We start from the raw sequence: 14,352 nt of genomic DNA, 5'->3' as shown, positions 1-14,352 counted from the left end.
GTGTATTCCGTAAAAACAGCGCGCAAAAAAACATGGAGGACTCGCTGTTTTTTTTCATTTTTTACCCCACAAATAAAAAAATTTCCCCGTTTCCTAGTACATTATATGGCAGAATAAATGGTGATACGAAAACCTACAACACATCCCTCAAAAATCAAGCCCTCATAGGACTATATAGACGGAAAAATAAAGACGTTATGGCTTTTGGAAGGTGGGGAGGAAAAAACAAAAATGAAAATCTGAAAAAGGGCTGCGGCGGTAAGGGGTTAAGAACTGTAGATAAAAAAACTAAAGGAAGTATTAGTAGCACTACCCCAATGGCTGCCACCTATCTCTAATTTTCCTTAGTATTCGTTTTTTATGTCACTAAACAGTCAGCAGCTACCGGTGTCATATTCACCAAGCCAATGATCAATCAACCATCAAAAAATAGGAACGGCATTGATAGTTCTAGGTTGAAATCTCCTTATAACGCTTGAATTGTTGAAGCGGTGGGCATCCTAATAAATTATAAAAAGCCCCAGTACATGCGCAGTGCACAGTTTAATAACATGTATCTGCAGGTTTATATCAATTTGAAAGAAAAATAATAAGATACGGTGGTACAATTATCACCACTACAAAAGAGGGATGTCAGTCACTGGCGGGGCTCCGAGTCCATGTATATCAATGTCATTAAGTTCCTTTCTGTACAATTTGAGCGAAGCGATTGGTAATGGATAGGGTCGTGTCGATAAAACGCTCCACGCAGTTGACCAGGCAGCCCTCCGTTCTTGAATCCAGTTTTGATCCGGGTTTGTCGATACATTTGTCCCAGCACACGTCCATAAATTTGTGAACCTGGGAAGAACATAGAAATTATTAACCTTTGTTCATTTGCGAGACATTTCCAAAGACGACAAAAGGGACTGTCCATATGCATTATATTTTCTTAAAAACGGATTATAAGGTTCACATGGAGTTTTTGGCAGGCAGAAAATCTGCCTGAAAATTCAGTTTTCTTGCGGTGGGCAAAAAACACAGCGAAATACGCTTTCTCTGCCTCCCATTGATGTCAATAGGAGGTCAGAGACGTAAACGCCCAAAGATAGGGCATGTCCCTTCTTTTTCCCACGAGCCGTTATTTCCGCTCGTGGGAAAAAACCGCCTCCGCCTCCCATTGAAATCAATGGGAGACATTTTCGGTTGTTTTTTGGTGCGTTTTCCGACACGGTTCCCGCGTCAAAAAACTCAGTGTGAACTGACCCTTATGGTGTAAAACAACAAAAGAAGTAATAATCACCAGATTACTCTCCTGCCATCGCTGTCCTGGTCTCCCATCAGTCCCTGTTCTTCCTGCTTCAGTACGGACGACACTGAGGTCACTGCTACAGCCAGAAGTCATTACTGGAGCAGGAAGAACCATGGAGGGGGGACCACGGAAGGAGCGGCAGAAGATCGATAAGGTGATCATTACTGCTTTTATTATTTTACACTATTATAAGCCAGTTTTTAGAAAATTTTATGGGTTAGGGCAACCCCTTTAAATGCGAATGACTTTTAGTTGGCGTTACAAAGCTAGGAGGCTTCTTTGCACTACACAAGACTCCAGCCATTTTTGGGCTCATAATTATTTTATTGCATCGATACAGTGGGCCTTGTATTTTGTGGGCCTTGTACTCTCTAGTCTCAGCAATCACTATTAGAAGTGATTCTCTTCCCTTGTACAGCGCCACGATCATGTACAACACTTCTGATCCTTCGCTTCAGTGATCAATAGGAGACTCAGCATCTCTAACAATCAAAACTTCTGTGTTACTAGAATCACAGAAGTTTAGTTAAATGATAGCTCCACCTTAACAACCTTGCATCAATAATAGGTGAAGCATCTATACATCAATAGTCTTGCATAAAAATATCATACCATTTTTTTTAAATACAGTTCCTGTGCATAACTATATGTCTCCATGGTTACCAACTAAACAAACATTTTAATAGTCAGCATGTAAGTATTGTAGCCTGCATTTTCCTGCTGCGGTACGGCATGGCCAGTTAAAAATTTATGAGACCTTTTTAAGATATTGTCTGTAACGATAGCCTGCAGTATTAACCCCTTGGCAACATCCGATATACTGTTACATTGGATGTACACCATCACAATATGGAGCAGAATTAGGAGCTGAGCCTGCACCATAAGCAGCGGGTACCAGCTATGTCAAACAGCTGCTGCCCACCTGCAACATCCAAGATAGGAGACAACTCTGATCTCTGCATTTAAACCCCCTCAGATCCAACGCTCAATTGCGTTTTTATGGTGCCGTAAGTGCCATAAAAAACAAAACCCAAATAACAATAGAGAAATCGCTGTATGTTTCTTATTCCACCTCACAATATTTTTTTTTATCTCCCGTTTCCGAGCACATTATATGGTACATTTAGTGCCATTCAAAATTACAACTTACACTGCAAAAAAAAAAAAAAAAAGACCTCATACGGCTGTAGATGATAAACTAAAAACCCCAAAAAAATATCGCTGGAAAAAACTAAAATAAAAACAAAAATTGGCTGTCTTGCATGCAGAACCGCACATGTACTGTTACCCACGTGTGTCTGGCGGCCTTACCTGAGCTGTGAACTGCGCCTTCTGCTGCTCCACCGCCAGCATCCTCTGCAGCTCCGCCGTCTCTGCAGGACTGGCGCCCACGTTGGACAAATCAAGGTCCGACGCAAAGTCCGCCATTCTCGCTACTACTACGACCTTCAGCCGCTGTCGGTGCACCGTATGACAGATTGACTCTTTACTACTCTTTCAAGCCATACTCTGATTCGCTAAGCGTAAAGCCGAAAACGAGGCGTGAAACGCTTCATTGAGTTACTATTGGTTGAGTGAGGGGCAGAGGTTGCCTCTCTTGATTGGTTACTCGTTTTAGGTCTCGCTTGAGTGACCAGTGCACAGCCTAGCGGTAGTATTATAGTAAGTGTACAAGACTAATAAAGATAATGCAGACACTTCGTAGTAATAAAGTTTTGTTGATGCGGAACTCCTCTGTTTCACTTCCTGGTCGTAGTGTCACCTTGGTCGGGTGTCAGGCAAGATGGCGGCTCTGGTGAAAGTGGGCTCTCTGTGCAGGGCAAGCAGAGGTGAGCCCGGTTCTGTGTATCCCGTAATCTTATTTGCAAGTGTGTCGCGACTATTCATTACTTAACATACGTGGCATGTTTGTTTTTTTTCAACATTTTCATTATATGTTCTGTCTTTCACTGCTGTAGTGGTTATACGGGTTGTATAGTTGGTTGCTGGTAGGTAGTGCCCATTTGTTATGTATCCTTGGATGGAAAAACACATACACCTCCATACCTCCTGATTGTCCCTAGTTTTCACTCATGTCCCTTCTATTTGACCTGGGATATGCTTTTGCATTATTATTCTTATTATGTTGCTCTAGAAACAATCAGTCTGGTTCTTAAAGGGTAACTAAACATTCAATAAACTTCATAGTGACATGTCAGAGGTTTTGATTTGTGGGGGTCCGAGCACTGAGACCCCTACCGATCGCTAACATGAAGCGTCAGAAGTGCTCGTGTGAGCGCTCAGCCGCTTCGTGTCTGTTCGGCTTTTTCGGGCAATCCATGTATCTGTGTACGGACAGAATAGAAATTCTATGAGCTCGTACTCCGATACATCGGCCTTCCGGAAACCGAAATGAAGCTGCTGAGCGCTCACACAAGCACTTCTGCCGCTTCGTTTTAGCAATTGGTGGGGTCTCCGTGCTCAGACCACCACCAATCAGAACTTCCGAGATGTCAGAAGTTTAACGTTTAGTTACCCTTTAACTGTATATTAGGCTCCAACTTGTTCTGAATTAAGATGATTTTTTGCTAATATTTAAATTCAATACTATTCGTATAGACATATATAAAATAATTGATCTTTCACACAATGTGCCATAGGAGTCCCTCTTTGACCATCCAAAAAGTTGGGAGGTATGCACCCCTGTATCATGTCTTTAAAGTATTGTTAAAGGGGTTGTTCCCTTTCAGAAAATTAATATTTTATTTTGTATAATTAAAACTTATACAATTTTCCAATGTATTTTCCGTATTAATTCCACAGTTTTCAAGATCTCTGCTTGTTATCATTCAGTAGTAACGTTTAGGGCTGTGCTTTTATGTCCTAAATCAAAATCCTGATTAATTGAACATGTAACCTCGATTACGATTAAGGAACGAGTATTTATGCCACGACCCCTATTTTTATGCTACGCCATTGAATTAATATTTATGCCCTGAGCTTGCTGAATACTACTGTATATAGTAGACCCCCTGACACTGTCCTCTACACAGTATAATGCCCCATAACTGCCCTCCACACAGTATAATGCCCCATAACTGCCCTCCACACAATATAATGCCCCATAACTGCCCTCCACACAGTATAATGCCCCATAACTGCCCTCCACACAGTATAATGCCCCATAACTGCCCTCCACACCGTATAATGCCCCATAACTGCCCTCCACACAGTATAATGCCCCATAACTGCCCTCCACACCGTATAATGCCCCATAACTGCCCTCCACACCGTATAATGCCCCATAACTGCCCTCCACACAGTATAATGCCCCCATAACTGCCCTCCCCACCGTATAATGCCCCCATAACTGCCCTCCCCACCGTATAATGCCCCATAACTGCCTTCCACACCGTATAATGCCCCATAGCTGCCCTCCCCACCGTATAATGCCCCCCATAACTGCCCTCCCCACCGTATAATGCCCCCCATAACTGCCCTCCCCACCGTATAATGCCCCCATAACTGCCCTCCACACGGTATAATGCCCTCCACACGGTATAATGCCCCAATAACTGCCCTCCACACGCCCCAATAGTGCCTAATAAAATATATACTCGCCTTACCCCGTTCCAACAACCAGTGGAGGAGATCCCTCTTCTCCTCCGGTCTGTGTGTCTCGGCGCAATGACATCACTGCTTCGCACCTGTCTGCGCCGAGCTGTGAGCGTCCGGCAATACATAGTGATTGGTAGAGCAGGGACCTCACGGCTCCCTGCTCTACCATTGGATTCAACTGAGGACGCATATAGAGTTGAAACCGAAAAAAATGTAATAGACCAAAATGCGCAGGATGGCGTTGATTGCACTGATTTTCGGTTTAGTTTTTTTTTTTTTATATATTGATTGCCGAGCCCTAATAACATTCATTGTTTACTTCCAGTAAATAAAATTCTGTCCATGGTCATGTGATGGACACACAGGTGCACGGCTCGTTACAGTTACAGTATGTGTATCAGAGCTGTGTCTTCTAATGATCCCAGCACCTGTGTGTCCATCACATGACCATGGACAGAATTTTATTTACTGGAAGTAAACAACGAATGTTCCTACTGAATAACAGCAAGCAGAGATCTTAAAAACAGAGGAATTAACATAGAAAATATATTGGAAAATTGTACTCGAACGGCTCACACGGTCGTGTGCATGAGGCGTCATACTTGTCAATTCAGATGTTTACCAGCCCCTGTGTTGCTGAGATTTTTGGTCTATGAAATCTGCACTACTTGAGCTTTTATTTTAAGGAGTTGTTCATCTAAGGTTCTGCTTGGGTCAGACTTTTAGCCACGCACATTAATTTTTATGCATTTTTATTTTTTTTTACAAAACCTTGCAGTTTGATGCAAAATTGCATGAAGGTGCTCATGTTTGGAAAGTGCTGGGTGGACTACTCCCATAAAATATGTCAAAAGTGTGAAAATTGGCCATAAAACCCTGGCAGCGAAAGGATTCAATTCAACTCTATTCCTGCACCGCCGGTGCATAGCTTGTTTATTTGGGAATCGTTATGATGTGTGATACTGGATATGTGACATAACGGCGGTTGGTTGCCGATGTCATGTGTCCGTACAACTTGTTGTTGTGCTGAGCAGAAGTAAATAACCGGCAGTGGACTGCGGCACAGGCAGAGCGGGATATGAGTGGATTTTAAACTGAACATTGGTTTATCCTGGGAAGTCAGAAAACCCCTTGAATACAAAGCACTGACTGTGAAATGCTGAACCATTCAGAGGATGTGTGACGCCTTTGTATTCTTGGCTAAAAAAATATGGTCACTTGTCACGCACTCTTTTTTTTTTTTTTTTTTAATTTAGATTCTGAGAACTGAATATACTAGTTTGTGTGTGTATATATATATATATATATATATATATATATATATATATATATATATATATATATATATATATACACCGATTTCATCAGTTGTCATGATTATTTTTAGTCCATGTTCACACCTGTGCTATGATATTCTGTCAGGGATTTTTTCTTGCTGTCAAAACAACAGAAGCCTTGTTGTAACCCCAAAGGACTAATTATAAGTCAATAGGGTTGGTTACTATTTGGATCCTTCACAGCCGTAAAAACAGAATACATGATACCAGTGTGAACAAAGCCTTATAGGATCCGGTCAAAACTTTTTGTTTTTATTTTTTTTTAAAGAGGGTGCAGTGTTTTCCCAGGATTCTTCTGCAGGGAACCTAAACAGTAAATGCTCTTTAAAAAAATATTTTTATATGTCATAGAGACATATCAGAATTTTAGATCGGTGAGGGGCCGGGTGTTGGGACTCTCTCCGTCGCTGAAACGAATGTGCAGAAGCGCTCATCTGAAATCAGCAGTCCTCCTGAGGGTATGTTCACAGGCAAATAAAAAACGGCCATAAAATACGGAGCTGTTCTCAAGGGAACACAGCCCCTGATGTTCAGTCGTTTTTTAAGCATCAAGTGTTTTTTTGATGCGTTTTTTTTATGGCCGTTTTCTGAGCTGTTTTTCTATTGAGGCAATAAAAAACGGGTCCAAATATGACTCAAGAAGTGACATGCACTTCTTTTTTATGGGGCGTTTTTTTTACGTGCGGTTTTACAAATGGTGCGTAAAAAAACACCCCGTAGGATAGAAACTCAGTTTTTCCCATTGAAATCAATCGGCAGATGTTTGGAGGCGGTCAGCCACTGTGAATTTAGCCTAGCCGTTTTTCAGGGCGTTTATGGCTCGAAGAACGGCTAAAAACAAGGCGGGTGAACATACCTTGAGGTTGAAAACTGGCTTACGTAGGATGTCTGAGCCCGTCTTCAGCCTTAGGGTAGGTTCACACGGCGTATCTGTGATGTAGAAATATACGAGGCTGATTGCAAAAGAAATCGGCCTATGAAAACCGGGCATTTTTTAAGTGTTTTTTTTTCAAAGCCTTTTTGGCATTGTCCATTTAAAATGTAAACAAAATCTGCTTCTAAAACGCCTTAAGGGCTAGTTCACAATGATTTTTTTTGACGCGGAAACCGTGTTGGAAAAAACGCGGCCAAAAATGCCTCCCATTGATTTCAATGGGAGGCGGAGGCATTTTTTTCCCGCGAGCGGGAAAAAGAAGGGAGATGACCTGTTTTCGGGCGTTTACGCCTCTGACCTCCCATTGACATCAATGGGAGGCAGAGAAAGCGTATTTCGCTGCGTTTTATGCCCGCAAAGCTCAATGGCCATGGGCGAAAAACGCAGCAAAAATCGGCATGCAGCCAGAGGAAAATATGTCTCAAAATTGCAAACTGAATTTTGAGGCAGATTTTCTGGCTGCAAAAAACCCAGCCTAAGGCCTCATGCACACGACTGTATTTTTGTCCACCCGCAAATACTGGCGTAAATACGAGTCCGGCGTCACCCGTATTTACGGGCATGTTTTTGGCTGCAAAATTGCACTGCACTAATCGGCAGCCCCTTCCCTCTATCAGTGCAGGGTAGAGAGAATGGACAGCCCTTTCCGTAATAAAAGTAAAAGAAATTCATACTTACCCGGCCGTTGTCTTGGTGACGTGTCCCTCTCTTGACATCCAGCCCGACCTCCCTGGATGACGCTGCAGTCCATGTAACCGCTGCAGCCAGTGATTGGCCTGTGATTGGCTGCAGCGGTCACATGGGCTGAAACGTCATCCCAGGAGGCCGGACTGGAGGAAGAAGCAGGGAGTTCTGGGTAAGTATGAACGTCTTTTTTTTTTTTTAAATCTATATTGTGATCGGCAGTCACTGTCCCTGGTGCTGAAAGAGTTACTGCCGATCGTTTAACTCTTTCAGCACCCTGGACAGTGACTATCCACTGACGTCGCCTAGCAACGCTCCCGTGATTTACGGGTGCACACACGTAGTCACCCGTAATTACGGGAGCCCCATAGACTTCTATGGGCCTGCCCATGCCGTTGTTACGGCCTGAAATAGGACATGGTCTATATTTTTCAACGGCACGGGCACCTCCCCGTAAGCACACGGGGAGGTACCCGTGGCCAATAGAAGTCTATGGGCCCGTGATTACGGGCGTTTTTACGGTTGTGTGCATGGGGCCTAAGAAGTGACTTATTTTTTACGAGGCGTATTTTTGGTCAGGTGTGTTTTTTGTTTTTTTTTAAAACGGTGTCAAATTATGCCGGGTACCAACACAGTTTATCATTGTTGAAAATAGCGGAAAGCTGTTTGTAGGCCTTTTCGAGGTGTATTTCGGAGCGTAATGCGACCCTTTTATACACTGAAATACGCAGGAAGATAAGTGTGAACATGCCTTTAGGGTCCATTCAGATGGTGCGGTTAAAAATCCAAAAATCAGGAGCGTTTTTGCAGTGATTTGGTTTGTTTTTCAATGTAGTTGCAATTTTTGTTGCAACTGCCAAGAAAAACCTACACCATCGCAGTAAAAAACGGATGCGGTTTTTGGATGCAGGTTTTTTCAACTGCATCCGAACCCCCACCGATCAAAGCTTCCGATATGTCTCTGTAACATATCAAAAGGCTTTTAAAAAGGGCGGTTGCTCTGTCGCCAAATAAATTGAAGTATGAGCAGTTTTATAGCTTGTGGTTTTTTGTTTTTTTGCGGGGGGGGGGGGGGGGGAATGGGTTTCATGTTTTGTCTTATTTATTTGAAGACTGAATACATGTACATAGTTGGGAGTCCTGCCCTGCATTGTAAGGGTATGTTCACACGGCGGGGGTCCGTAACGGCTGAAATTACGGGGATGTTTCAGCCTGAAAACATCCCCGTAATTTCAGCCGTACCGGCATGTGCAGGCGCTTGAACGCCGCGTCAATTACGGCCGTAATTAGCGCTGCTATTCATTGGAGTCAATGAATAACGGCTCCAATTACGGCCAAAGAAGTGACAGGTCACTTCTTCTACGCGGGCGTCTATTTACGCGCCGTCAATTGACAGCGGCGCGTAAATTACGCCTCGTGTGAACAGACAAACGTCTGCCCATTGCTTTCAATGGGCAGATGTTTGTCAGCGCTATTGAGGCGCTATTTTCAGACGTAATTCGGGCCAAAAACGCCCGAATTACGTCCGTAAATAGGCCGTGTGAACATACCCTAATGGTTTTGTTTCTCTGTTTATGCGCCTGTTTTGTAATATTGTGTTTATAATGCTTCTGTGTTCTCATTTCAGCTTTTCCCTTTAGTAAATCTTTGTTAATAAGACCAGCAGCGTTTTTGCCACGAGATAGAACATCATTGCAAGCATTCCCAGACCAAGTGTCCCAAAATCGCCATGGTATGCTGAAAAGTCTATAATAGTATTTGATCTCGGATGCAGTTGTGTTTGGTTTATACTATATTATGCCAGGAGTACAGGAGGAGGGCATGGTGCCTCTGGTAGGAGCCCATGCAAGCAGAGAGGACACATAACGCCATACAGTTTGCCACATACATACTTCCCAGCCATGTGACGTGAGTGTGACTGCTAGGGGTTAATCCATTTCCACTCACGCAATCTTGCACTCACCTTACACTCGGGTTGCAAATTCAGCATAAATCACACCCCGATAGAGTCCATACACCCCAGATATACAACGCGCTGCCACCACCTACCGAGTTTCTGGGCCAATGGGTACCCCATGACACATTGCTCTCCAATAGTCAAAGGGTTAAGCGTTTTTTAAGAGTTATGGAGTTTTTCGCGGCGTCTTTTACGGATGTAATTGGAGCTGGTTTTCATTGGAGTCCATGAAAAACGGCTCCAATTACGTCCCAAGAAGTGTCCTGCACTTCTTTGACGCGGGCGTAATTTTACGCGCCATCTTTTGACAGCGACGCGTAAAATGACCGCTCGTCTGCACAGAACATTGTGTGCACATACCCTTCGAGAGAAACCGCACAGAGACCAGAGGGGTCTGTTCACATCTGCGTCAGGGTTCCATTGTTCTATTCCATCATAGGAACAGGACAAGTAAAATACCAGAAGTGTGGGACACTAACAGTCCCTGACAGAATCCATTGACTTTAAGGGTATGTGCACACACAAAATCAAAAACGTCTGAAAATACGGAGCTGTTTTCAAGAGAAAACGGATCATGATTTCAGAAGTTTTTTAAGCCACTCACGTTTTTCGCTGCATTTTTTTACGGCTGTTTTTTAGTCCAAAAGGCGTAAAAAAACGCCCCGTCGGAACAGAACGCCGTATTTCCCATTGAAATCAATGGGCAGATGTTTGTAGGCGTTCTGCTTGTGTCTTTCGAGGCGTAAACACCGAGAAATACGCCTGAAACACTACGTGTGCACATACCCTAATAGGTTCTGTCGGTTTACGCCACGGTGTCCGTAGTTTTGCCAGACAAAATTGTCCGGCAAAAACTACGGAATTTGCAACGGAGCCTCCAATGCAGATTTGAACAGAGCCTAACACTTACAATTAAGGGTAGGGAAACAATGGATGCGCCATCAAAGGCCACAAACATAAGTTCAAATGTTTAGTGATTTATTTTATTTTTTTCATGCCTTTCACAAGGGCAAACGCTCGTTCACTGGCTGATCAGCTAGTTTATGCGGTCAATAAAATGGCTTCAAGTCAGCAACATATCTTCCCATGTAAACTGCCTGTGTCATGCAAATGCATTGGGACGAATGATCGTAGTGACGAGACTTGTCAAGTGTTATTCGTCCCCATACGCTAACGATCATAGCTCATTGTAAAAGAACAAACGAGCGCAGATTGACTAGCTTGCTTGTTGATTGGCGCTCGTTCTTATGGCCCATATCGAGCTGTGGAAGAGGACACTTCGGGTATGTTCACAGTGGGTGGATTAGCTGCGGATTTTCCACAACCAATTTAATTGCAGAAAATCTGCAGCGTTTTACAGTATCAGCAGAGTGGATGAGATCTGAACAAATGTCATCCACAGCTGCGGAAAAAATCCGCTGAGAAAACGTTCATAGACTGACCTGCGTTTTTTTTTTTGTTTTTTTATTCGCAGCATGTCCATTTATGCTTCAGAGTCGTCGTTTTTTTTCTCCCTTGAATTCAAAGGGGAGGTAAGAGCCGCAACAAATAGCAAATGTTAACATTTTTTGCAGCGGAAAAGTTAAAATTCCGCCGCCAAATTCGCAAATCTGAAAAAAACACAAACCTTTTTTCTCGTTTAAATTAAAAAAAAAAAAGTCTCTAAAAATTGACCTTTTGGTAGTGAACATAAAGAATAAAAAAATTCTGTACTTACCCCTTTGGCGTTGTCATAGCGTCGGCTCCTGGTTCCCCGGGCTGTTCTTCGTGCAGCCTGACCTCTTTGGATGACGTTTCATCTCCTCCCAATCACAGGCTGTGTAGCATTGTCATCACAGGAGGCCGGACTGCAGGAAGAACAGAGGGACGTGTCGCTATGGCAATGCCAGGAAAGGGAAGTATCAAATTATTAAAAAAAATAAATTCCAGCTCTATTTTGCGCACTTGACGAAAACTGCACTAAATTGTGCTGCAGATTTTTGGGTTGGCATTTCCTGCGAGTTCTAGGTCGCATATGCGGTGTACTTTTATGCAGCATAGCCCACCTGTGTGCACATGGCCTCAGTCTCTGGGTCAGGTGTCTGGAGCTGCTCATCAGGTAAATGTGCTGTGTGTGACTGGACAGTAAGGTGATAAAGGGGAAGAACCAGGACTATAAAATAGGTGATTGTCCTTTAATTAACCTCAGTATGATTCCTTAGCCCATTTGCCCATCATTTTAAGTTCCAGAAAGCAGGCCTAGGTGCTAAAGGGCACTCTATAAGACATGGTCCAGTACATCCGGACTGGATTTGGCTCTGCTCCAAATATCCGCTTTACTGATGCCGAGTTCTGAAAAAATTTAATTTTAATAACATTGTTTGAGGCAGAATAAGATAACAGATAATGAGCATACAGTAGTCTCCCATTTCTCCTTGTTACTTGGCATGATGAAAGCCTCATACCATAAGTTATACTCACAGGGAGCCTAGATCTATATGACTGTCTGCAGGTTCTGCTCTAAAGGTTATGTAAACTATTAGGCCCTGTTCACACAGTTTTTTTTTTGCGGATAGAAAATTTTGGCTCAAAATTCCGTCTTGAATTTTGAGGCAGATTTTTATCTGCCTGCACGCCACTTGATGCATTTTGCCATTGAGGCCATTGAGCGCTACGGGCAAAAACGCAGCAACAAATGCTTTCCCTACCTCCCATTAATGTCAATGGGAGGTCAGAGACGTAAACGCCCAAAGATAGGGCATGTCGCTTCTTTTTCCCACTAAGCGGTTTTACCGCTCGCAGGAAGAAAAAAATGCCTCCGCCTCCCATTGAAAACAATGGGAGGCGTTTTCGGACGTCTATTGGTGCATTTTCCAACGTGGTTTCTGCGGCAAACGCGTCAAAAAATCTCTGTTTGAACAGGGCCTTAGAGGCAATTTTTTTTTAATGTTTCATTTATTTTAAACAAGTTTTGAATTTCACTTTTTGAGCTATATGTATATTGGACACCGGATACATAGAAACTGCATCTTACGGTCAAAGCCGATTCCATTAGTTCAGCGGGACTGATGGCTTTGGTGAGCGCTGGTCCTGGGTGTCTGACAGGCAGGATCCAGCTATTATCAATCACAACTAAGTTCATGAACTTTGGATTTACAACTAGATAATTAAAACTCGTGGCCTGTGGGATGGCGCACTTCGCTAATTTGGGACAATGCATTAAGTTTTGATCAAACTACCCTTTAAAAAATTTCTTATGTTGAATTTTATTACTAGATCAAGAGAAATTATTTTTAAAGTGATTTATATATTGTGTTTTTTTGTTATTTTAAAGCCTCCTCCAAAGCAGCCTCCCTCCACTGGACTGGAGAGAGAGCAGTGAGCATGGTTCTCCTAGGCCTTCTTCCTGCAGCTTATATGTATCCTGGAGCTGCTATGGACTATTCACTGGCCGCAGCCATCACCCTTCACGGGCATTGGTAAAGAAACCTTCCACTAAATATTTTACTGAGAGAATACAGCACAGGTTACATAGTAAAAATGTTTGTAACGTCTGTGGCCCCGCCCCTCATGCTGAGCTCCGCCTATGTTTTTGAAAAGTGCAGAAACGGCACAAAAGTTGCAACTTCTGCAATTTGTGCCTTTCCTGACTTTTCTATACCAGAAAACTAGCTTAGAAAAATTAATATCTCACTTGGGTGAGAAACACTTGTATAATCTATATGTATTTGTTTTGTTTTTAAGGGGTCTTGGGCAGGTGATGACTGACTATGTTCATGGAGATACAAAGATTAAGCTGGTCAACACTGGACTGCTGGCTCTCTCATCCTTAACATTTGCTGGGCTTTGCTATTTCAACTACCACGATGTGGGGATCTGTAAAGCGGTGGCAATGCTGTGGAGCCTGTGATTTGCTCTGCCCATGAATGTATATCCGCACTCGTATTTTATGCCTTCGAGGGATAAGCGGGCAGCAACAGTAACCACCTGGCAGAAGAAGGATGAAGATGGAAACATCTGTTTGCTGCTTATAGTACATGCTGTCCAGTTTGGTTTGTACAAATTGACCCTTCTCTGCAGAAAAACATTAAACACAATTTACTATATTGGATTTTTACAATACATGAACTCCGATTTGCCGTGACGTGAATATCCAGAGAGACACAATCCACAATCTATTCTTGCTCACATGTTGGGTTAAAGTTTTACTTTTCCACTTACCATTGTCCGTTTGCTTAAAGTTTAATTCTTAATCTGCCAAACCGATCAACGTAATTTCATATCTTCCTGATGGAGACGGCCTCATTGTCCGGTTCTACAGGTATACTCCAATCCTTAACTCATTTCTGCATTAAAGAAACCCATTAAAATGAATGAAGGTCTCCTGCACTACAATGAGCGGGGCCTGGATGCCGATTTAAATGCTGGAAATAAATAAGATACAGACAAAGGGGTTTTGGGCTTTATTTTTTGCATAAGATAGACTGACCTTATACATTAAGAAAACATATTCACCAGCTTGTTTTAACCCCTTCCCTGTTGCCCTTTTAGGGCATATGTACACCATAGAGGT

At 42.9% G+C, this 14,352-nt stretch overlaps 2 protein-coding genes across 2 annotated transcripts; one reads left to right on the top strand and one right to left on the bottom strand.

The window, feature by feature from the left end:
* Window positions 1-524: 524 nt before the first annotated feature.
* On the bottom strand, window positions 525-2,884 carry TIMM8B (translocase of inner mitochondrial membrane 8 homolog B). The gene is made up of 2 exons (XM_075839753.1): window positions 2,603-2,884; window positions 525-840 (listed from the first exon to the last, which is right to left on the bottom strand). Exons 1-2 carry the CDS (start codon window positions 2,717-2,719, stop codon window positions 676-678), a joined length of 282 nt encoding a protein of 93 aa, XP_075695868.1. The 5' UTR covers window positions 2,720-2,884; the 3' UTR covers window positions 525-675.
* Window positions 2,885-3,012: 128 nt separating this feature from the next.
* On the top strand, window positions 3,013-14,229 carry SDHD (succinate dehydrogenase complex subunit D). The gene is made up of 4 exons (XM_075839752.1): window positions 3,013-3,120; window positions 9,471-9,575; window positions 13,114-13,258; window positions 13,524-14,229. The coding sequence occupies exons 1-4, from the start codon at window positions 3,075-3,077 to the stop codon at window positions 13,687-13,689; spliced, it is 462 nt and encodes a 153-aa protein (XP_075695867.1). The 5' UTR covers window positions 3,013-3,074; the 3' UTR covers window positions 13,690-14,229.
* Window positions 14,230-14,352: the final 123 nt, after the last annotated feature.

This window comes from Rhinoderma darwinii, chromosome 10, assembly GCF_050947455.1.
Source record: "Rhinoderma darwinii isolate aRhiDar2 chromosome 10, aRhiDar2.hap1, whole genome shotgun sequence".
Lineage (NCBI taxonomy): Eukaryota > Metazoa > Chordata > Amphibia > Anura > Rhinodermatidae > Rhinoderma > Rhinoderma darwinii.
This window is presented reverse-complemented; position numbering and strand designations above follow the sequence as displayed.